The 25,217-nt window shown below is 33.1% G+C and overlaps 1 protein-coding gene across 1 annotated transcript in view; it reads right to left on the bottom strand.

Moving 5' to 3' along the window:
- The window catches only part of Lamp1 (lysosome-associated membrane glycoprotein 1), a 49,959-nt gene extending 42,800 nt beyond the window's left edge, over nt 1-7,159 (bottom strand). The window contains exon 1 of the mRNA XM_075357395.1: nt 7,001-7,159. Within this exon, the coding sequence (XP_075213510.1) occupies nt 7,001-7,112 (112 nt within the window). The 5' untranslated portion in view covers nt 7,113-7,159. The remainder of the gene's footprint in view (nt 1-7,000) is intronic.
- Between the last annotated feature and the right edge of the window lie 18,058 nt (nt 7,160-25,217).

Here is a 25,217-nt window from a genome sequence, read left to right as displayed (position 1 = left end):
TGCTCATATAGATGAATAAAAATAGCAGAAGAACTTCACAGATAAATGCAATTTATTTAACAATATAATGCTTTTGGTTCCAGACCTGTGAATCAAATTACAAGTTCAGTGTACAATAGTCCAGTTTATAGTTTATGCTAGGATCAGATTTACCTATTTGCAGCCACAATAAAATTAAATCAGTCTACAAACAAGCTCAACAGCAAATGAGATAAGTTATGGTGTTAATATTAAGCGATTCCTGTTATTTTTGCTGTTGTTCCTAAACAACGTTTTAAACAAGTTCCTAAACTTGAATGAAACAAGAACAATTTTATTTTCAACTGTTATTTTTTATTTAAAAATGTATACCTCGTAACTTATCTTTACAGTTAACTATTAATTTTTATTCAACTTGTTCCCAAACTGCAACTTATACTTCAAATATTAAACTGATAACAACTGCAGCAAAAGAATTCTTTCATAAAAATAAAATAAAGACAACCATTCCCATGTAAAGATTTCAGCTATACTGTGTTTGGTGTGGTGATGGTGGTAATAGTGCTAGCAAAAAACATAGAATATATTATGTTTATGACAGTATACAGTGTCTCATGAAGGAAAAAATAATTTTAAGATTTGTTCTGCTGTTGAAAATAAATAAAAAAGAACATATAAACACCCTGAAAGTTTTTTCTATTCTAATTACAGCTAATAAAAGATTACACTTATTCAATGAAAAACATACAAATAGTCATAGAGTAGCGGTCGAGGTAAACAGTTGCAATTACAGTGCATCATCTTTTGGTGATAATTTTAATCCTCTGTTTATATTGTGTATTCTCACCACAATACAAATTTGCGTTGTGGTGAATCTATTAATTAAAACTTCAACTTTCAATTGCAAAAATATTGTGCTAAGCCTGCAATAAACGCTCAAAAATGGAAACAATCCAGAAATAATTTGTTGTGACTGTAACTTCAAGTTTCACGGTGCCTGTGTAAACTTGAAAATAAATGAAATATTTCCTACATGAAAAAAAAAGGAGATGCGAACCGTGCAGAAGAAAAACAAAAAAGCTTGTCTCTGGAAACTTCTGCATCAAAGGGGGAAATCTCATTAACACAGTTGGTCCATCTACTCAATGAAATGGAAGAAGGCAGCAGAAGAATGGAGTGAGAATTTGGAAAATTAATCAAGAAAAATAATTATCAGTCTTTAAAAAAAGCATTGCTCAATCTTAGAGAAATTAAGAAGGGAAATGAAGACGACTTACACCAAACAGTTTCTGAAATACAACAATATTCAAAAGCTAACTGTCTTGAATTGCGTAACAACCTTGTGGATAAAAACTTTTATTTATCTTTTGAGTAAGACTGCTGGAAATGCTCCAGGATGTAAAATCACAGATCAGCAAATAAATAACCGATAGGTCTTTCTGGTTACCAAGGTGACAAACCTCCCATTAATACTGATAAAATTTACAAGAAGAATAAACAAGGAGAAATTACTGCGAAGAATAATAAAGCGAGACTTTTTGAGACATAACTTTTAAATCTTCCATCTATCACATCGCTATATCTAAATGAAACCTTGTCTCTGGAAAGAAGAAAAGTGCTAGCTCTGGCAAGAACAGTGGAAAGCAATGAAAGTTTTAAATGTTTGTGGATTCGGAATAGCAAATCATAATGAGTAAAGTAGGTCAGCTAGTTATTGTTCTAGAAATGAAATGGTATTTAGGTTGACACCATCAAGGTGGTAATCTCAGATGTTTTAGCATTTCATAACCTCATTATGGCAACAAGCAAAAAAGGCTGTTGATCATTCCGGTTCACAAAGGAGGTGACAAATACAAAACAAATAACTATAAACCTATTGCCCTGTTATCTGTATTTTCAAAAATCCTGAAAATGCTAATTAGAAACAAGCTGACTAAATTTTTAATAAAAAAAAATGAGTTTTACAGCAAAAAACTGCAGTTTGGGTTTAGGAAAGGACTAAACATAGAATGCTATGTCAAAAGTGTTGATGTATATTTAAAATGTTACAGATGATAAAAAAAAAATGTATATGTCATTTTCTTAATATCAGAAAAGCGTTTGATACAGTTGACTGAGAAATTCTGTTAATAAACTCCAAAATGCAGGAGTCAAAGGCATGTGCAACACTCCTCTTTGTAACACCAAACACTAGTTTGGGAGTTTCCTTTCAGGCAGGACCCAGGCAAGTCAAAGTAGGTAAAATTTTAAGTACAAGCTGATCAGTAAAATGTAGAGTTTTTCAAAACTCTGCCTTCACTGCAGAACTGTTCCTGGTGTATATAAATGACCTATGTGAAGGAAAACTGAACAGATCCATCACATTTGCCGAGATGCAGCACTGAGTTATTGCACTATCAATGAGAAACAATTAGTTGAAATGGTTAATGGAGATGTCAACCCGTGGTTTCAAGTTTCAGGTGAATATAAATAAAACTCAAACAATTGTGTTTAAGAACTAAATCAGTTCAGCCACTACCGTTTTAAATGCAAAACTATTAACTGACTGCAAGACAAAATAGGAAGGGGAAATAGCGCAAAATAATTAATTTGGCACAGTGAAATTAAAGAAAGAACTAAATTATGCTTGGTTTTATTTATAATCTCTGCCAGAGTATATTATAAAATCAATATATTGTACTTTAATTGAATGCAAACTTCAATATGGAATATCAATGCGGAGAGGAGCTGTATATTATGAGAACTATTTCAAAAAACATCAAACATTTAATTCTAATTCCTTACCCATTTTCAGGGAATGGAACCTATTACTCCTATGGTAAACTACTAAGACTCTAGACATTATATATATATATAGGCAACATTAATCTAACATTATATATAAAAAGAGGCGAACACGTTTTGTTGCTAATATGTGAACATACAGCATCAACTGCCCAAACCAAACAAAGATTTTCTATATAATTTATCTTTTTATCGCTCCTCAAATTTTCAATAAAATTCCTGCAAACATTAAACAACTAAAAATAATTACAACAATTAAATCTGCATTTAAAAAAAAATGGCTAGTTGTAAAGGATTATTTCAAAAGTTTCTTTTCAAAAATAAGCTAATTTTCCAAACAAGTCTATGTATTATAAGTATAAATAGGATATATTTTGAATATAAAAGAGATTAGCATAAGATAACTGTGTAAGTATAAGTTAACTATAAGATAAGTATATTAAATTAGCATAAGTTAAGTACATTAAAATGAATAAAATAACTTAACATAAATATTCAGAAGTACATATCATACTCCCCCTGAATAACTTTACACCACTATTATTCTCTATTTTCAAAAGTTTTGTATTAATACAATAGTAAATAATTCAATTTTTACATATGTTTTGTTATAATGATGGTAACTCCCATATATGATCTCGGGAGTACCTAATCCTTGACTCACAAAACTGTGCGGCAGATATAAATATAATTCAGTACGTATGACTAATACCTCAGTAGTTTAGGCAGTCTTTCTGTCACTCTCATGTGCAATTACTGCTTTTTGTACACAATAACAGGCTGCAAGCTATCACTTGTCTGGTGCCGTGGCATACCTTGACAAGCAATTAAAAATTTGTTGAGTCCTATTATTGATATTTAAAAATTATATTTGTAATGCTTCACACACTATTTAGTTCAGTAAAAGAAAGTATTGCAAGTCTATGTTACCATGTTACTCTGTATGATATAATACAATTCTGTATTTCATTTTTATAAAACTTTTACTAGTTTTTTTTTCATTAATTTTAATTTATGCAGTATTTTTGTGCCAACGGGGTTTTAACAATGAGCGATTCTGTTGTGAAACAAACCAGGAAATCTTTAAGTTGCTCCAAAAAAAAAAATCAGTTAATGAATATAATCTTAAAACAAGATCTCTAAATTGCTATTAAAGAATTGGTCATAAAGAAAGTAGTGCAACAGGTGTTAGTAAAAGAAAAATTTTTAATACAATAAAAAAAACCACAGAATTGATGGAAACACATTAAGCCTAAAAAGACCCGAAAGCTTGTGAAAACAAATGAAAAGTTGGAGATTTTACTAAAACAGCTATCAAAAAACAGTTCATAGGTTTTATTTCAATAACAAGCTTCCTAACTTGAACAAAATTTGAATACAGATTCTGAAATGCCAAAATTTTCTATTAGTACAAGTTTTAAAATCAATGAATCTAACTTTCATGTCAGAAAAAGACTCTTTATTGATTGAAATAAAAATATTATTTCATGGTGTAGGGAAAATTTAAGAGAAATTAGGAAATTTTGTGAAGTGGGTAAGAAAATTTATTAAATTATGGGAAAGATATGCATGGATAAAGAGCACAAAAGACGCTTTTACGACAGGTTTGTTAACTGAAGTGAAAATCCTAGTTGAAAAGGTTAAATGATTAATAGTGAAGCATGTAGGAAGTGAAAATGGAAGTTCAAAAATGTTTCTGAATGGTGGTTAATAAGTATTTGAATCCATAACTTCCCAAGCGTTATTACAATGAAATGGAGACAACTGTATGTAGTGGTTTAAAAGAAATTTTGGAACTGATCAATTATCTGTCCATGTACAATCATTGTTTAAATCAATGTTTTATTCAAACTGTTAGTTCTTAAATGGCACCACTGAAACATTATATTGAAATATGAAAATAAATAAATATAATCTAATCAAACTTAGCCTACGCTTGCTAACTTTCCCTCAAAGTTAGCAAGCGAAGTGAGCAGAGGTTAAGTTTGGTAAGATTATATTTATAATTTTATTTATTATTTTCTTATTTCAATATAGCATTTCAGTGGCACCATCAGTGAACAAACTAATTATAGTTTGATCCCTTCAAACGGAAAAATACATGGTGGGCAGATAACTGTTAAGTACCAAAATTTGTTGAAATTGTTTATCATAGTAATGGATAATGCACCATACCATTGCCTGAAAAAAATTGTAAATGCTTCCTGAAAATCAGAATTTTCAGAACGGCACGTTGGGAATAATAACATTTAAATTTAGTGATATAAAAAATTTATTGATAGGTGTTAACAAAGTAATGCAAATGCTGGGAAAAATTATATTAAACATGTACTTAAAGAAAAAAATGGGAAGCAGACAGTTTGTCTGAAAATATTATGATAAATTTGGGAAACTGATTCAAAAGAAAGCAGGTTATAGAGTACTGAAGAAATACAATGAGGTAAAACAAATGGTTTTTTCTACTTGATGAAATTTATATGTATCGTACAATCTTAAAATTTTTCAGCTAAAGATTTAATTTTAACACAATTTTCTAATTTTTGAATTAATTATTTTTACGTCACTTTCACGTAACAGAGAAGTGTTTTTGCTCACAGATAAATCAGAATAATCAGACTACTGTTTTGGTTATGCTACACAGTTTCACAAATTATAGTTCTCACTCTTTTACGATCTAAAAATTGCAATATATCTAGAACATGTTAGGTAATTTTCTTTCACAGTTATTATAATAAAACATGTATACTTCTACACAGTTGTGTATATTAAGTTTGCAATAGTTATTTTAAGAATTTTTACAAAGTTACAATGTAATTTTGCAAGCAGTATGCACTTTGTAGAAGATGAGAATAAAACTATTATTATTATTAATTAATTGGTCTTTTATTTATTTTAATACTGTTGTTTCAAAATTCTTTGCTTTATCAAAAATATTTTTGTTTAAAATTATAGTAGTATGTCACTATTTCATCAATTTAGTTAATGAAGTCAAATTTCTATAATTTATGTTTGTTTTCAACTGATTTTACATGAATCAATATTATTAGAATTGAACCCTACAGATTTTTTTATTTAGGCTTAACAATTATAAATTTTTACCAAACCGAAGTTTATTTTTTGCCTCATTAATTGTATTTCCAAGAATTTCAGTAATGACAACATACAACTTACTATATTTTCATTAATGTCCTTTCTTTCATCAATGTTTTTGAAAAAAAGCCTACCAATCAGAACTCCAATTATTCCTACATTTTACTGACACAGCAGTCACGTAAGTAAGACATTACAATAAAGTTGTATTAAATTCACCATAAATATGAAATTTTATTATACTTCATTATTTCCCTACAGCACATATTTTTTATGAATAGATTATGTTAAACAAATTGTAGACTTGCTTTAAAATTTCAAGGAAATTACACTTCCAGCCAACTGGATCATAATTATTTACATGGCTCCTACAGCAGTGAACCATGAACCAGCAGCTTGAATTGTGTCAATCAGTAATTTGAAGGAAGTGTAAAACTAATTAGCTTCTCATCTTTTTGAAACACCATTTCTAAAAAAAAAAAAATATTTTGCTTTGCAAGAGCAAAATCTATTTCTTTAGGCAAGTGTTACAGCATCAAGTCTCCTGTTAATAAATGGAATTTTAATTTACTGTTTTTCTTGTGTTAATAGTTCAAATAAAATGTATAATACAAATACTCATCAAATCAATAACAAAGTGTTAAACAGTCAACGTTTCAAATTCCATTATCGATGACAAAACTCTGTCAATGTCACAGACAAAAAAAAACCTAGTACCACTGCGTAAATGAAAAACTGAAAGATATACACCACTAAAAATAATCGAATAACAATGTTTTAAAATAACACTTTACTATATGCGTAAATATTCAACAAATAAAGCCAAACGCAATGGCTTAATACTGCGATAACAAACCCAACAAGGAAGCAATCCTAATATATTTTTTTTTAAATAAATTTAAAATATTAACTATATATTATTAACAATTAATTTAAAAATAGTTATATGGGATGAAGTTACCGTCTCTTTAATGAAATATAATTATACGAAATTAAAAACTTGTATTTTCATGACGTGAAAAGAAACGCAAATAGTATCAGCCGAACTAACGTACAACTGACCTTTGAAGTGCAAGTGTTCAAACACGGTTTTCACGCCAACAAAAGAATTAAGACATATCTAAATGCAAACAAATAAGAAACTTACTCGTGTAGGAGATTACAAATGCGAAGATAAAAAAAGTAAACGCAATTTTTCTAGACATGATGATTACACCACTCATTAACTTGCTTACAGAACAAAGACTTCCCTGACACATACAGAACTATTTCTCGGATGCGGAAATGTGAGTCGATCAGTCGAGATAATTCATCTTTTTTTGATTGGTCATTTGTTCTCCCGCTTTTTAATAAATTTTGTGATATATTTTTGAATATACTATTTTTTAAGAAAAATATAATAGCAATAATAATGCATTAATTTTGGAAAGGTTATAGATACGTATTAATTCACATAAAAAATGGATGTAATCATGAGTGCACAGACATTTGTGCTGTGAATTCTGATTGTAGAATACCATTATCGTGCGGTTAATTTAAAATGTTAAACACTGTAGGTTTTTATATTTTTTAATCCTTTAAAGTTGAAAAATAGAAATGCAGTACCAGTTAAACTAATTACTGTTCACAGCATAGGCTATATTTTATTTACTTTTTTTTAATAATTATTTTTACTCTTGGAAAACTATGTATTTTATTCATGTAAGTTGGTCATCGTAACATATTTGTTTTTATGAAGTGATTGTTATACAAGTATTTTCCTTGTAATGATGAAATTATAGATAATACCTACTCCAAATGGGAATTTATTACTCAGTCTTAGTTGCTTGCTCTTCATACCTATAAGGGTATTTTTTCTTACTTATTTTAAAAGTATTAGTTTTAAACCACAGAAAATTATACAAATATGAGACCACAGAAAATTATAATTTTCTGTGGTCTCATATTTGTTTAGAAAAGTTTCTGACATCTTTAAACTTACAAATTGTGTAGTGACCAAAGCCTTCTGCTTTGTTAGTCACCGTTATTATGTATGATCAAGAAGTGGCAAGTTGTACAATAAATTAGTGCTGCACAATAAGTATCATATACTACTTTTTAATGAAGAGTTGTACCTTCTGTATTTTTTACTAGACTTGCAGTACATATTGCAAGCAAAACAGCATGAGACATTAAAATTATTTAATTAAGTAATATTGTGTAGAAAATGAATCTCACACTTGGTAGCTGAAACATCTGCTATCCTTATCAATAAATTAGAGATTAATGAGATTGTTTTCCAATCATCAAATAATCACGGCACAACTAGTAGAGGTAAGGAATGAATGTCAGGTGTATTAAGGAAATATTGAATGTTACAGCCAAAAAAGTGTGTGTGAGATGGGTTTCTTGCTTAATTGCATTAAATAAAAATAAAAAAGTATTTATTGGTGTTGACTTAACTTTTTTAGTACTTTGAAGGAGTAATAGTTTTTCAGTTGTATTATGGCATCTAGTGAGATTTGGGTGTATTATTTTTCTAAGGAATATAAAAACATTTTTCTTTCCTGTAAGGGAAACAAAAATAATAATTCTTCACCAGGCAAGATTATGGTTATTATGTTCTAGTCCCACAGGACATTATTAACAACCAACTTCCTTTCTGCTAAAAAAAAAGAAAAAATGAAGTATTATTCACTCTATTAAATAAGAAAATGAAACCAGCAAACCAGTCCTGTATTAAGGACAAGTCAGATCCAGTTTTATTCCTTTAAAACTATATTTGTCCTTAATAAGCTTCAATAATGACAACTCAAACAGATGTTCTCTCTCAAACACTATGTAGCCCTATCTTAACTGTATCTAATTATCGCTTATTTTAATTATGAAAGAAATTATTTTTGGGAAAAAATTTAACAACAATGATGATGCCATTTAAGATGCTTTGTACTAGTCTGAAAAGTAACTGAAAAAACTTCTTTGAGACTGAAATTGAGAAACTTCCCCACTAAGGACATGTACACATGAGAACACTTAATCGTGCATTTAAGTATACGATCAAGCATGATCATGTTAGGGAAAGAAGAGCGTACACATGCAGTGTTGTGCTCACATTATGCATATTGTATGTTATAGTCTAGCTATTTTATACTGTCATTTCAAAACATGAAAGACTAGACAAAGACTTAATTGGATGCATCCAATTTTACACGATATAATTTTATTTATGCAATTATTTTATTTTGCAGTACTAACAGTCCTTTGTAACACTATATCCAAATTTGAGAAAATACAAGCCTAAGTTTGTTAACTACTTTAGAATCTCTATTGAACTCTTAAGTGTTCCTGAAAATAATTGAGGATGAAACAGCTTGTGCAAACTTTGTGAGGGACATTATTTCACTTGAAGAAAAACTCGCGATCACATTTAGGTAAGTTTATATATATTTATATCTTATAAAATTACAAAACAGAAAGTATTCAATGGTATAAAAATTAAATTACAAAATGAAAAGTATTCAACATTAATCTCATTATATTGATAAAATATTCACTTTCAAACTTATAACACATAAACTCAAAACACTAAACACAAAATTCACACCAAGTAAGATTCAATGTAAAAAGTTAATTGTAAAGCTCCATCAAATCAGATCTGTGTTGCCAAGAAGTGTAACTGCCTGTCGGGGAAGGGGCAGTTTGGTCGATGAGGAGGTGCTGACTGTCATACGAGAGGAGAACACCGATTTGAACAAGGCTGTTTTTGAGAAGGAATGTAGGATGGTTTTCAAGACCAGTAAACGTGATGCCCAGCAGTATCACAGAGTTTTTGAAGTAGGTCTTCCAGAAATTCTTGGCTGAGAAAAGGATTTATGTCGATTTCACATCTTGCCCCGTCAAGGAATACCTTGACATGCAACGATGATTTAAGTGCTGCAGGTTCGGTCATAGGGCCAAATTCTGCAAATATGCATCGGTATGCATGCATTGTGGTGAGGAAAGCCACAAGTGTGACGACTATATGCAGAAGAAAGAGATTCTGTTTTGTGTGAACTGTAAAAGGTTGCGCAAAAATCATAGGCACTCCATCAATAGTAGGGAGTGTGATTGCTGTCTAAGAGCAGTTGAGATGTATTTCAACTCTCTGGATGGTTAGATTCGGTCAATTAAAAGCTGGTGGTGCCTATGTTGTCCAAGTAGAGTTAGGTGAGGTTGTCGAACAATAGTGTCTCGATATCGTACTTCTACAGCACCCAAACATGATCAAGGGTGATCTGCCAGGTTTCCAAGGATGGAAAAAATTTTTGTTGGACAAGACAGTAAGGTCGCAATTCTGTGCAGGAAGTCTTTCGATAGTGTTTTCGTATGGCAGGCCTCTGATTCGCATCATGTCGTTGTCAAACTTGCCGTGAATGGTTTGGACCTAGTAGTTGTTAGTTTGTACTTTCAGTACAGGGATCCCTCTGAACAGCATTCGGAAAAATGGGATAGGCTGCTTAGGTTGGTACGAGGTTATCCGATTCTGATAGGTGTTGATGCAAAATGCCAAATCGCCTCTTTGGTACAGTGGAATCACGGATGAAGGCGGTGAATTGGTCGCAGGTTTCATCGCGCTGCACAATTTCGAAGTTTTCAATATAGCGGGCGAGTTGGCTACTAACGCCGGCATTGTTAATAGACAGAGGGCCTTCCATGGTACCGACATTGATATTATCATTGGCAAGGATATCCCTGGTATGATTCAGAACTGGTCTGTAGTTGATGATTGCGCGAGCGATCTAAATTTTCTAATCTTCTTGCGGTCAAGCTTCGGATGTTTACTCGGAGCTTGGACGAGCTCCCGTTAAAGGATCTGGCAGAGGGTCTTCTTCTGCGGTTATTGAAGCCGCTGATCAATCCATTCCCCGAGGTGCAGGTCAAGAGATAGTAGTTGGTTGGTGGACTCGGAACTTGACTGCGATGAAGTAAACTGTGGGCCGGCTCAGGAGAGCCGCACAACGCGAGGGCGACCCTGAACGGCATGCAGCTCTACTTGCGGACTATCGCCGAACAAGGACCGAGTACTTTCATAAGATTAGGTCTTCTAAGCGAGATCCCTGGCGCTCTTTTGTGAAAGAGCAGGGAAATATGGATCCATGGGATGTAGTTTATAGAGTTCTCGGGCATAAGGATAAAAAAGACGTTCTTCTGTCGTCTCTTTCGACACAGGACGGCGTTGTAATAGATAAGGATCGTTTTCTTAGTTTTCTGATGAACGATCTACTTCCAGATGATACTGAAGTTGGTGAAACCTCGTGTCATCGCCGAGTACGAAGGGAAGTCGCAAGTTTTGGTTCTGAGATTCAGTCTTCTGAGATCACCGAGGCGGAGGTCCATCAGGTAATCTACAGTCTAGCTAGGAATAAGGCCCCTGAATATGATTGTATCACAGTGGAGCTCCTTGTTCGCACATTGCCCATAATCATTGGTCCCCTTACTAAGGTTTTCAATAGTATGCTCTTCGCTGGATATTTTCCAGTTTGTTGGAAACGTGGTGTATTGAAGTTACTTTTCAACGGGGCGACAAGGATCCCACCATAAGCTCATGATACCGGCCTCTGACACTCTTGCCTGTAATAGGTAAGGTCTTAGAGAAGGTCTTGTACCTCCGAATAAATAGTAGGTTAACTTCCGATCATTTGTTAACGGATGACCAGTATGGTTTTCGCCCTGGCAAGGGCACAGACGCAATTCTCAAGGTATTAGACATAGCATCGTCTAGTGATTGCAAATATGTTATTGGTGTCTTCTTGGATATATCCCGGGCCTTCAATAATCTGTGGTGGCCCTCTGCGTTGTTTCAATTGCACAGGCGTGGTTGCACGCAAAATGAGATAGAAACTCTCTCGAGCTACTTCAGCAACCGAACCGTCGTTCTTCGCGACGGCGATTCGGAAATAGGAAAGACCCTGTAAAAAGGATGTCCATAAGGCAGTGATTTAGGTCCCATCGTCTGGATTGTCGAATTCGACTCTGATGCGGTTGAGATTGCCCAATGGCTGCCGCATTATCGCTTATGCCGATGATGAATTGTTGTTGGTCGAAGGAAACTTGAGGAATGAAATAGAATGCCGAGTAACACAGGCATGCAAGGTACTAAGGTCATGGAGTCTTCAGCATAAGATGGTCTTTAGCCCAGAAAAGACCATTATGATGATTCTGAAAGATCGCCTAGCCGCGATTCGTCATCCACGAGTCGTAATGGGCGGCTTCCCATAAGGTATGTTACCATTCAGAAATATTTGGGTGTAATCCTTGATAAGAAACTTCAATTCAAGGAGCACCTACAGTATGTCGCAAGAAAGGCAATAGATGCTTTCCTTGGTGTTCGTAGCATAGTTCACCCTGGTTGAGGGTTGAATTTCCGTACTATGCGGATTCTTTATAAAGGTGTCTGTGAGTCCATAATGTTGTACGTTGCGTCCGTCTGTACGCAACGCTGATTTTGGCTTATTGTACGTAATTTCAGTGTTATAGGGATATTTTATTGCGAGCCCACCGTCTTCTATTGCTAGCTGTTGTCGGGGGCTACAGAACTGTCTCGCCAGAAGTAGTCTCTGTAATCGCTGGCAATAAACCCATAGATATTCTGGCTGCGGAACGTAGCAAGAGGTGTGTGTTGAGGAAGAAAGGCCTTCTACTCCCAGGGCGTATGCAAGAAGTTGAAGACCAAGGTTTTGATTTTTGGCAAGTTAGGTAGAACGAATCCACCTAGGTGGAACGAAGTTAGGTGGTCGATATAGGCATGGTATATTTCCGGATGTTAGAGAATTGAGAGCGGTTAAGTGGGCTTCCCCAATCTGAACATAACATAATTTCTATCGGGACATGGTGCATTTAGGGATAGTTTGCTTAGGTTTGGTTTGGTCGATTCGGGCTTTTGCCCGAATTGTGGAGTTGATGACACTGCGGACCATGTCTTTTATGTTTGTCCCCGGTACGAGGCTAAACGTACCAGAGTCGCTAGGGAACTCGAGCGAGTAAATTCCTTTTTAGATCTGCGAGTCAATTGGAAGACCCGTAGAGAATGGACAAGAGTGGCTGGCTTCCTGAAGTATCTCGCACTGAGCAGATTAGCTGAGGGGATATGAATAGAGTGGTACCTCGGGTGTCTAGGGTACCGCCTGGACAGTTAGATTGGCCAGAGGTAGGTGCATTGACATCAACCCCCACCGTGTTGGTCTATGGTTAACGCGTCTTCCCAAATCAGCTGATTTGGAAGTCGAGAGTTACAGCGTTCAAGTCCTAGTAAAGCCAGATATTTTTACATGGATTTGAATACTAGATAGTGGATACCGGTGTTCTTTGGTGGTTGGGTTTCAATTAACCACACATCTCAGGAATGGTCGAACTGAGACTGTAGAAGTCTACAGTCTCCGTAGTTGTAATCTAATTGAAGGCTTAGATCAGAAAGTGAAGAAAACATTAAGGGAAATCTGAATAAATTCCGTTGTTGCAATCAACATTGCTGGTGGTATGCATTATATTTATCAAATAGACTCATACGATATAAGACATTTACAATCACAAGTAGCTTATTTAAATATAGAACTAGGCGTGGGGTTCGTGCTTCTGCGAACTCGGTTAGCTAGTTCAGGGGGCAATGATGTAGGACAGTCAAAATGTCTGGAAGAGGCCTTTAGCGAAGGCATAAGCTGAGTTAAAAATCATTGATGTAAATGTCTACCGAGGAATTTACATTGGTGGCATCCCAACCAAGGCCTGGCTTATTACTGTGAGGTGTAATCAGTTAGAGGGTCTGAAGACGACTCCCGTTAAAGCCCATCAAGGCTAGGAATAGGGTGGGGGTGTGATGATCAGAATCATCACACCTTACGAGGGTTGTGATTCTGAAAAAGTGTCAGTTGTTTTGGTTATTATAACCCTGTTGGTATAACATACTCCTTGGTGCTTCATATGTATAAGTCGGATTATAGGAATCTTGTGCTGTTTGAATGACCTCAAGCGACTGAAATTTTTTCCATATTCTACTTTGATCAGGAACTTTTTTTAATTCTTTATACAAAGATAAACAAACCAATTTGTCCTCATCCTGGTTGATTTTCTTAGTTTCTCTTTGTACTCTTAGCAAAAGACCTTTGGTTAATATGGCAGAAAAGCACTTGTCTACTGTGTTTAGCTTGATTTTTTATGTGGCTTGGAGTGCTTGTGCTTGGCCCAGCTGTATTCAAAAATTCATCGTGTACTTCTTCTGTTCTACTGAACAATCTTCAGAAAAAGTATCCACTAATTCTTCTCAAGGTAATCTTTTTATAACTGTTCCTGTAATCAGAACACTCCATATCCCATTAAGTTTGTCGCTGTTCTACTTCTTCAATAAACATCACACTGTCAGAATTACCCTACTCCATGACTGTACTTGTTGAAAACATGTATTCAACTGATCCATGTGTTTAGTTTAATTCAATAACTAGTAACTTGAGGCGTGCTGCAATCATGTTCCAGGGGGAAACTCGAGAAGCGTGTTGGACGCAGCATTGAGTAAAAGCGCGTGACTCCATGTGTTTGCTGCCATTTGTTCACTAGTACTTCACTATTGTGCATTGGCCTCATGTGTGATCAACTGCTCTCATGTGTGCAGACCCTAACAAAACAAATGCATTGATGTTTAGGGGGCTATATTGAATAGAGAGAACAGTTGACTTGCAAAGTGGAAATAGATTGTTGGACTGGTCACTGGCTCCTTGCTACCTACAACAGCCTGTTATAATACACTATCCCCCCTTCACTGTACTATTAGCAGTGTAAACACTACCTTGTTAAACTGCTGTGGATTTAAATTTTTTTGCTTTTGAAACTTTGACGAGTTGTGAAAAAATCAAATTATATGGTAAATAAAATTTGTACAAAACAGATTCTGTCTTCTGTCTAAACTATCCTTCTAACTAATATCTTCTAATGGATTCTCACTTTTGGATGCAGAATTTAAACTCAAGTGTTCTAAAAGATTAGTTAACTATCTTAAAATAATTTTCTGATCTTGCTGTTCTCCCTGGTGGATGACAAGAATTAAAAGAGGAAAATTCTTTTTTGAACAAAATTAATCTATTTTATAATAAATTTTGTTCCTATTTTAAATTATAGCTAATGTTCTAAGTTTTGAGGTCACCAAAACCTTTTAAAAATTATATCTTTTATTTCTTGTAGAATTATTGATATTAAATGATTTAAGTATTTTCTTCCATTTACCTTTTAAAGCTAATTGATAGTTTCTTCTTCAGTGGTGTTGCCAGTAGGACTGTGGCTTATTGTTTCCGATTAATGTACTTTCGGATAATCCACTAAAGGAGGACCTGATAATTAGCCTTTGGGGAAAAGTTCCATTAATTTTTAGTGGAATTTTGTTTAGCATTTAATCATTTTAAAGTGATATGTTTTGTCATGCTACTCAATAAATGTTAGATTAGCTTTGTTAAAATATAATGGCCAGTATATAAAAATTTGAAGTAAGAAAAATATAAAAATAAATCAATAGAAAAGAAAGGTTTTAAGGGCTAAATGTATAATCTCTTTGTATTTATTTGATGGTTTCTTAAAGAAATAACTGAACAAATCAAATAACTATCTGTAAACTAGTATTGGATAAAACTAACAATCAATAATACTTAGCAAGTCATTGCTAATTATGAGATTCTTTTATTAATAACTATGAATAAAACTACACAATGAAAGAAAACATACACACATTTTTGCAGTAAAGATTATTTTTTTACTACAAGACCACTATATATTACTCCTAACATTTAAATTGCATAACTTAAACCTTTTCAAAAATATCGTGATAAATAAACCAAGGCAGAAAATGTTCATCCAGAAGTACCAGATTTGAGTCAAGATTAGGCATAGCATTTTTCATATACTACAAAATTTATTGTTTTCCATCAGTAACTGTTACTGAGAATCAGGTAATTGTTGCTATATAAATAATTTATACAAATTTAGTACCCAACTTTAATCTGTAAAAATAAACGTGTAAATTTCAAAATTGTCTCTTCAAAATAAATGTTCTTAAATCTTACAGACAAATCATAAATAGAAAGTTAAAAAATACCTTCCATGTCTTTCCTATTCTACAGCAGTGTGAAAATTAATCTGAACACAGGTAATTTTTTGTTTATTTCTCTGCTGTAGCTATACTGCTTGACCACACACATTCTTTAAGTTGCCTGTGTAATGTGAGATTAGGCATTTTCATGTTTTGTTTAAATTTATTTCATTCTTTATTACAAAATTATATTTTCATATTTTTGTTCTCCATATGATGTAATAATGGACATAACCCCTAGAAAGTGTTCAACAATTGTTTCTCTTTCTAAGCATGTCAGTCAGTATGACATGACAAATAGCGCCTGTGTGTGGTGTTAGACTAGTGAAAGTGAATGCTATTTTAAAACAGTTTAATGAAACCTATTCATTTTCACCTCAAAGGAAAGGCAAATGTGGCCATAAAAGGAAAACTATTACAATACAGGATTGGTTATAAGTGAAAAAAAATAAACTTATCCAAAATTATCAGCTGTGGACTTAAATCTAGAATTAGCAGCTCGTGGAACAGATTTACATGTGACAGCTGTTAGATGACGACTCCTTGCAGCTGGACAGAAAGCTCATTGGCCAGCTAATAAGCAGCTTTTAATGCTAGCAATGTGCAAAAAAAGACTCTTACGGGCCAAATCACATGCTAACTGAACCAAAAAAAAACTGGAAAATGTTATGTTTTCTGATAAGTCACATTTTTATGTTCAGGAGCAAAGGATTCCTAGCATTAGAAAAGCATCAGATGAAAATACATTACTGGGTCAATCCAAACAAGGCTCAATCCCTTGTTCATTACTTCCAATAGGTGGTACGTTGAAAGGTGATGGATATGTCAAGATTCTAAAGGAAAGTATTATGGTAGAACTTCAAAACAAATTCTCACAAGGCAACAGAATGTTCTAACAAGATTTGGCACCATGCCATATTGTCAAAAAAGTGGAAAAGCTTTTTAAAGAACAAAACATTAAAGTGCTTTTGCAGCCAGGCAACTCCCAGACTTAAACCTGATTGAAAGTCTTTGGGCAATAATCAAAAAACTATTCTCAAAAATTAATTGTAACACAAAAATTGATCTCATTGAAGCAATAACATCAGGATGGTTTCATGATGAAGAAATAAAAAAAAAGTGCAGTACTCTTGTTGAATTAATGTCAATTCATGTACATGAAGTGATTAAGATTAAATAAGGACATATTAATTACTAATTAAAATATGCTACTAATTAATTGTACAGATATGTTTTTTTTTCTAAATAAAGTTACATTTTATTAAATAACATCTGTGTTGAGATTAATGTGTGCGTTGCAGTAAATTGTTTAATGTGAGTATAAAGTAGATTAAAATATTGGCATCAAATATGTGACTACATTTTACTCTGTAAGGAAAGCAATAGGAAATCAGATCATCTTCATTTTTCATAGAAAGAGTGGCGCAGGATACTCATCTTGAAAATGGGTAAGCAAGTTTCAAAGATGACTTGTAGTTCATTTCAGATTGCTTACAATCTTTTTGGCTGTGGCAGTTAACAAGCACAACATAAAATGGTGTTCCCTAATAAAGTAAAGAGCGCTAAAAGATGTTAGAAACAAACCATCAGTTCTTAAAAATTTTTTTTATAATGCACTATAATTAATAGTGCCTTTCTTGAAGTACCTCTGTTTTTTCTGTTTAGCCTTCAAAATCACCGTAAGGTATTACTTCAAAAGATGATATATATGAATATAAATGAAGTAGTTTTGTACAGTCTCAGGTTGACCATTCCTGAGATGTGTGATTATAATTGAAAACCCAACTACCAAAGAACACCCAGTATCCACAATCTAGTATTCAAATCTGTATATATATATATATATATATATATATATATATATATGTGAATGAAAGCAATGGAAAATAATTGGTGTTTTTTTTTAAGGAAATTTTGGGTTCAATTTTCTAAACTGAATCAGAAAATGGGAATGACGATAAAATAATAATAATTAGAAGATCAGACTACAGGAATGCTTTTATAAAACGCTCAATAGAATTATTTTAGTTAGTAAAGATTCAAATCCTAAATAAACAACAATACTTCAAGTTTATACAACAACCTCTTTAGCAGAAGATAGTGAGAAGTAAAGAAAGAAAAGATGTTCAATGAAATTGATAATTCAGTCAAGTATATAAAAATTTATGAAAATTATTATTGGCAATGATGAGGTACATGGATGAATAACTTAGGGAGGGATGGAGAAGAAAGAAAAATAGTCAAGAATTCTTGTGATCTACAACAAAGAACTGGAATTAGGCTGCAAAATTGTATATGTAACAGTAACTATAAACTACAAATAGCAAAAATTTATAAAAATCATAGCAGATTAACCTACATATGTTGCGACCAGGAGATGAGGAAAGTGTCAAATCATAGTGATTTTAAGATCAAATTATTATAAAACTTATTCACAACAAAAATTGATTCTAATAACAATTTAGAATTGATGAAATCTAGGTTGAAATTTGAGAAATGAAAAGCGCTAACAAAAAATAAATGGGGCACAATAGACCAAATAAAGAAAAAATAAAATTTGAACAAATCATACATACAAGTCTAGACATTAACAAACATAGATTCAGCAGAAAATGAATGAATAAACTTAAAAAGGGAAGTAATTAAAGCAAAAGAGTAGATGGCTGCTACCAGAATAAAAAATAATGAAAAATATAACACTAATGGTTGAATACAGAAAATGTAAATGACAGTGAAGAACATTTTATTATTTTTGTTCTGACCACTACAGATCACATTTGCATATTTTTGACTTCTTTTTCTTTTCCCAAAGGGTTTTTATTCTTTTGCTCTGTTGTTGTCACCTTTCTTCCATCCATCTATTTAGGTTTATGTCCTTTTTTTTTTCTCTGGAAACTTAGATTCTCGAATCACTTTTCTAAATTTATCTCTGTCTTTACATATATCTTTAGTAATGTTTAGTAGTGTTTTTAGAACTGTTTCTATTTTTTTAAACCATTTGGTCTTTGTGGCTCTGTTTATGTAGAAGTTAAATATTTGTTTTGTCAATCTTTGGTTGTTCATTCTGCATAAATGTACGTAAAACTGTAATCTTCTTTTCCAGATTGTCGCCTATTTTTTCTTTATATTTGTTTCTTTTTCTCTTTTCAATTTGTAAATTCTATCTTCATATTTTGGTCCATAAATCTTCTTTAGAATTCTTTTTTCTACTTTTGCTATTTCTTGTTCTGAAAAAAAACTGCAGACATTCTCCTTATATAACACTTCTGGTAAGACTACATACAGTTTTATAGTGCCTCAATTTGGAGTTATATGGTAGAGATTTTTTTTTGGTATAACTTTTTTTATTAGACAACTTTATTAGTATAAAAAAAAAAAAATACTAAAGTGCAGCACAGCAAAGGAAGTTTGTTTGAAATAGGTATGTAGCAATATAGAAAAACAGATGTAAGTAAAACATAGGTTTAGCATACAGAAACATACTTTTTTCATTAACAAGTGAAAATTCTGGGAAAATGAAACCAAAAGAAATATCAAAGGTCCAGATGGAGGATCAATGTTAATGAAAGGAAAGAAGAAATGCTACTCCTTTCATAGCCATCATTTCACAAAATATGACATTTCCTATGTCAACTGATTTTTACTTTTCTGGCTATAGTGATATATGCTGTTTTAGCAATAACACAAAAGTATATAGATCGGTCAAAAAAATCTAAAAAACTGTTTTTTTTTTGTTTTTTTTTACGTTTCATGGCTTAAGGAGAAATTAAAAAAAAAGATAACCTCAAATAATCTGTGAAAAAAAGTTTTTTCCCAATATTCCCAATTCTGAAAATTCAGTTTTTATCAGACAGATCTTACTTGTTTAGGGAAGAATTTCCTTTATTTAATTAATAATAATAATAATAATAATAAATGTATAGAAATATTTGGTGAATTTAAAAGAAACAAAGGCTAAAACTGGCATATAAGTTATCCGACAAGCACGTATTTTGTGTAATACGTATTAATATATTTTAAAACTATAAAAGCAAAAATGGGTGTATAGACGTTACATTCTTGGCTATTTAAATAATAATCCCCAAAGGCTACTGTATTTTCATTTATTTTAGTATTGCGATTTATGACAGGTAATTCGTATATTCTAAGAAGAAAAATAAGGTGTTTGAAATAATAGGTGTAAAAAAGGTTAAAAATAAAAATAGGTTAAAAATTAAAGTAACAATAAAATTATTATAAATTCCGTTTCATAGCAATCATACAGAAATTATGATAAAAAGTAAAAATTCACATTCATTATTAAATCTTGAAACTAGAAGGCATGAGTACACAATTTATAGAGATACTGAATATAAACTCAAAAGATGTTACAAACACAATGAACAATAGTAGGGGATAGATGAATAAGTAGTGGATAATATAAATTATTTTATATTTTTTCGACATTTTATATTTTGGAGATTAGATTAAAATAAGGTAAGTTGAAAATCTAGTTTAATAATTATAAATCTATTATATATATATATTGTCGCGTGTACGCGGCTCGATCAGGATATTGAGAGATGAACAATTTAAATGTTTATATAATTAAAATTTATTGGTTTAAAAACATAGGTTAAAGAAGACAAATCAATAATACAAATTAATAAAAATAGTAATCACAACCACAATAATAATCAGAATAATAATAATAAATGTCAGTAATAATAATAATAAACATTGATTACATACAAAACAGAATTTAAAAAATCGTCAGAATTTATTTTAGTTATATAATTCAGTCCTATTGACAAAATACATTAGCATGACCGCTAGTATTAATACTTTTCACCAATAGTCTTGAATTAACAACAATAGTACAATATTAGAGGAGGGTGACCTCCTCTTCTACGTAAACACTCACGAAGTCTCCTGGTTAAATTGTTCACGGTTTGACGTAACATCTCAACTGGAATTTCCGCAATTGCTTCTCGGATCTTTGCCTTCAGTTCTTCCGTTGTAGCAGGTCTACTGTGGAACACTTTGCTTTTAAGGTGACCCCACAAAAAGTAATCGCAAGCTGAGAGATCAGGCGATCTGGGAGGTCATCTAATGTCACCGTTTCGTAAAATGACATGTTGTCCAAACAATCGGCGTACAGCTGCCATCGATATTCGTGCAGTATGTGACGTTGCTCCGTCTTGTTGAAACCAGGCTGTGTTAAGAATCGGTGGAAATCTCTTTTGTTGTTCCACAACAAAGGTTTCAAGCACGGCTACGTAACGAGCCGACGTCACTGTAATCGCAAGACCGTTGTCATCCTTAAAAAAAATAAATGCCTATAACACCGTAAGATGACATAGCACACCACACGGTGTGCTATGTCACGGTGTACTTTCTGGCTGTGCAACGGACGCTGGTGTAGCTGCGTAGGATTTTCTTGTACCCGGTATCCGACATTTTGCTTGTTAACAGATCCACTGAGGTGGAAATGCGCTTCGTCTGACATCCACAGTTCGTGAACAAACTCTAAGTTATCATTTATCTTCTGAAGCATTACATTACAGAATTGTGCTCGCACAACTGCATCGTTCGGTTTCAGTTCCTGAACGATCTGCTACTTGTACGGATGGAATTGCAAGTCCTTCACTAACATTTTCGAACACTTGAACTATGCAATTCTAAAGTTGCTGAGAGACGACGGATTGACCGATGTGGACTTCGTGTGACAGCATCTATTTAAGCTTGAACATTCTGTGGTGTACGGACGATTCGCTCACGGCCTGGAGGTTTCTTTTTCATTGCCGAACCGGTTTGCTCAAAATTAGATATCCATGTTTTAATTGCAGGTGCTAATGGAACACGGTCGTGCCATCCCAGTTTAAAATGACGGCGAAATTCTCTACGCGCTCCCTTCACACTGTCATTGCTTTTGTAAAACGCTTTCATAGCAAATGCACGTTACACACCACTCCAAGAATCCATGACAACTAAATGGCAGATTAGGTTAGAGAGGCTGGCGCCACTTATCAAGTGGTACCAATCGCCCACGGCTACCAACACAACTCTCAAAATTTGTCGTTTCGTAGAATCATTCTGTACATGTTCTGTTCCACTTGTGCCGTCGGGTGCTGCTACCTAGCAAGAGCTAGGGCTCTCCGACAAGCTTGGTCAGGCGATCTGATCGCACTATGTCCTACGTCATACCAAAAATAGTGGTCATTATGATGTAGCGACCTTTCTACTCATTCGGCGCTCGAATCTGACCCAGGGCGGTCGTGTTGCTCATTCAGTCTGGATGGACATGTTCGGATGAACGCTTATATTAGTCTTATTCATATATGTTATTAAGTCATATGTTATCCGGTTTAATCATATGTGTTAGATTAAATGCTTTATTAAGTTCAATTCTATGTTATCGAAATGTCAAGACAACGACAAATTAAATAATTCAACAAGGAACAAGACGTTGTTTCAATTCATCATCTATGAATATACAGTCCAACCTTGCTCTAAAATCTACCGCAACGTGTTAATTGTCTTCAGGCGAGATCGTTCATTATCTCTTCCTCTTGTAGTCTAATAGTACTCACCGAACCGTTTCTTGTTTTCATGTACTGTAATTACTTGTAACATCACACGAATAGCGTCGAACTTAATTCACTACAAATTTGCTCCTTCACTGACCTCGCGGCTCTCGCTGACTGGCACCTCGCAGACTCACATCATAACGTCTCGCTTAGACTAACTGTCAATTGGTCTTTCCCGGAATATTTATACTCCTATCTTCTTTACCGGCAGTAGGAGACCACAGTTGAGCGTGAGAATGATCGACCGAGCCCTTTCATTCCCATGCATTCTTAAACCGGTCCAGTAACTCTTCTCACGGAACATTTTTTTAAGCGTATCAGTAGGCAGTATTACAAAGGGCGATTGTTAAACGGACCTGTTACGTTTACTAAAAAGGTTATTTTTAGTCCCTTTCTGGATTCCTCCCATCGTTATATTTTCTACTACTTTCTTCTTAATTGGCAGGAATCCGTTACTCAGATCCGTTATATCAGTATTGTTACAATATATGTAACTTTTTATCATTTTTTATCTTATGATGTATATATTTTTTATTTTTTTACTAAAAACACGTCTAATTATAATTCTCCTCTTACCACACATTAGTTATACGAAAAAGGCTATAATATGAATGCGTGGGAAAATGTACAAAAATTAAAAATGCTTAGTTTAAAACTCATTAATGAACAAATAAACTTTGCATCTGTTAACATGTTTTCTGCATCGGCAATAAAAGATAAATTAATAGAATTTAATCAATTCAGGCCTAGACTTGACGGGGTAACTCAGAAATTTGCTTGCCTGCTTCTTGTAAATACATACTTTAATAAATAATATTGTGGTGTGATGTTATGTGTTTTTTGTCAGTAAGTGACGAAACTTAACGGTGGATATTTTAATTCCCTGATGACGCTGATACGTTGATCCGGCGGAATATGCAGGAAATTCCTATGACAAATGTACGGTAAGATAATTGAAATTATATATGTTTTTAGTAATATATATTTATATTGTGTTAAATAGGAAAAAAAAATTATATAATTATCGTCTAGTTTCAAAACCAGATAAATCGAAAAATGTAAATTTTTCAAGAAAGCCGAAAAATTGTTCGTTCAAAGTTATGAAATATGACGTCGTGATTTATTTAAGAAATAGTTAGGGTAAAATATTTTTCATACTGAAATTTAACTTCTTTATGATAACAGTTTAAGATATATTAAGAGACAAACTTCATGTAGATGTATCTGTTTTTGAAATAATCAAATCTGGATTATCTGGTTTTGAAATAAATTTAAAGCCATAATAGTTATATAAAACGTATGCTTATTTCTGCTAGTTGTAATTAGACACCGGATTATATACATTTGCATATTAATCAACACTGCGTAAAAATTACATATAAACAATTTACCTGCATGTTCTGGAAGAAATGAACTAAAGGTTAGCATTATTTAGATCTCAGCTGACAAAAATACCGACACTTGCGGTCGTTTCATTGCGAATTTATTTGTCGGTGCATTAAAACTAGAGGTCTCTTCTACCTATTTGGTGGCCTGCAAACATCTGTAAAAGACAAATCATTCTACGATCGCCAGATTCGTGAATGAAGGTATTAAAATATGTTTCCTGAATCTTCTGCAGACGAAAGACTGTTTATATTTCTCTCAGATGCTGCTCCTTATATGCTCTCCAAGTGTTTTATCCGTATTTGATTCATGTAACGTGCTTTGCTCACGGAGTACATAGACTTGCTGAAGAAGTACAATCCACGTTTGGAGATGTAAATAAACCGGTTTCATCAACAAAGAAAGTGTTTCTTAAGGCACCTACTCGCAATAAGGCCTATAAAGAAAAACTGTCAAATGCGCCTTTACCTCCTGAACCAGTGGTAACTCGATGGGGAATGTAGACTGAAGCTGTGCTGTTTCACAATGAACATTTCGAGGCCATCAAAGGTGTAGTAAACGACTTCGATAGAGCAGAGGTTACGGCAGTTTGTCACTCCAAGGAAGCATTTAACGATTCTAGTATAAAAAAAAATGTAGCTGTGATTAGCACTTATTTTTCCATCATACCTGCGAGTATTAAAAAGCTTGAAACTCAAGGTTTGGCGTCGATTGAATCTATTCAGTTAATGAATAAAATCCGCCAGATGAACTCCGCATTGCCAGAAGTACTCCCGTGTAATCGTAAAGAAAAATTTGAAAACATTTTAAACAATAACCCAGGCTTTGAATCTTTGTGTCAAATTGATAGTTTTATTAATGGGACGGGTGAACTTTTGCCGGAAACAATAAGTGCTAACATAGCTCCCAAATTCAAATACTGCCCAGTTACCTCAGTGGATGTGGAGCGATCCTTTTCCACTTATAAAAATATTTTGATTGATCGAAGGCACAATCTTACTACCAAACATTTGGAACAGTAGCTGATTGTTAACTAACTATAAGGTGATTTTGAAATAAAAAATTTAGAAATTACTATTTTTATTATTTAAAGTTGCATATTTTAAGCATTTTTCATGCATATTTAAAGCTTTTTATGTTGCATATAATCTGGTCTCTAGTTATAGTAAAACTAAAGACAAATTTTGGTTCGTGTGTAATAGATTTTATTTAAAAAATCAAATAAAATAAAATTTAAATAAAAATGTCCAATGTAATAAAATTTTATATAAGTATATTTGGAATTTCTTCTGCTTTTTCACACAGTTCAGTTTGATGAATTATTT

Source organism: Lycorma delicatula, chromosome 2 (genome assembly GCF_047948215.1).
Source record: "Lycorma delicatula isolate Av1 chromosome 2, ASM4794821v1, whole genome shotgun sequence".
NCBI lineage: Eukaryota > Metazoa > Arthropoda > Insecta > Hemiptera > Fulgoridae > Lycorma > Lycorma delicatula.
Note: the sequence above shows the minus strand (reverse complement) of the source record. Positions and strands in the feature narration are given on the sequence as shown.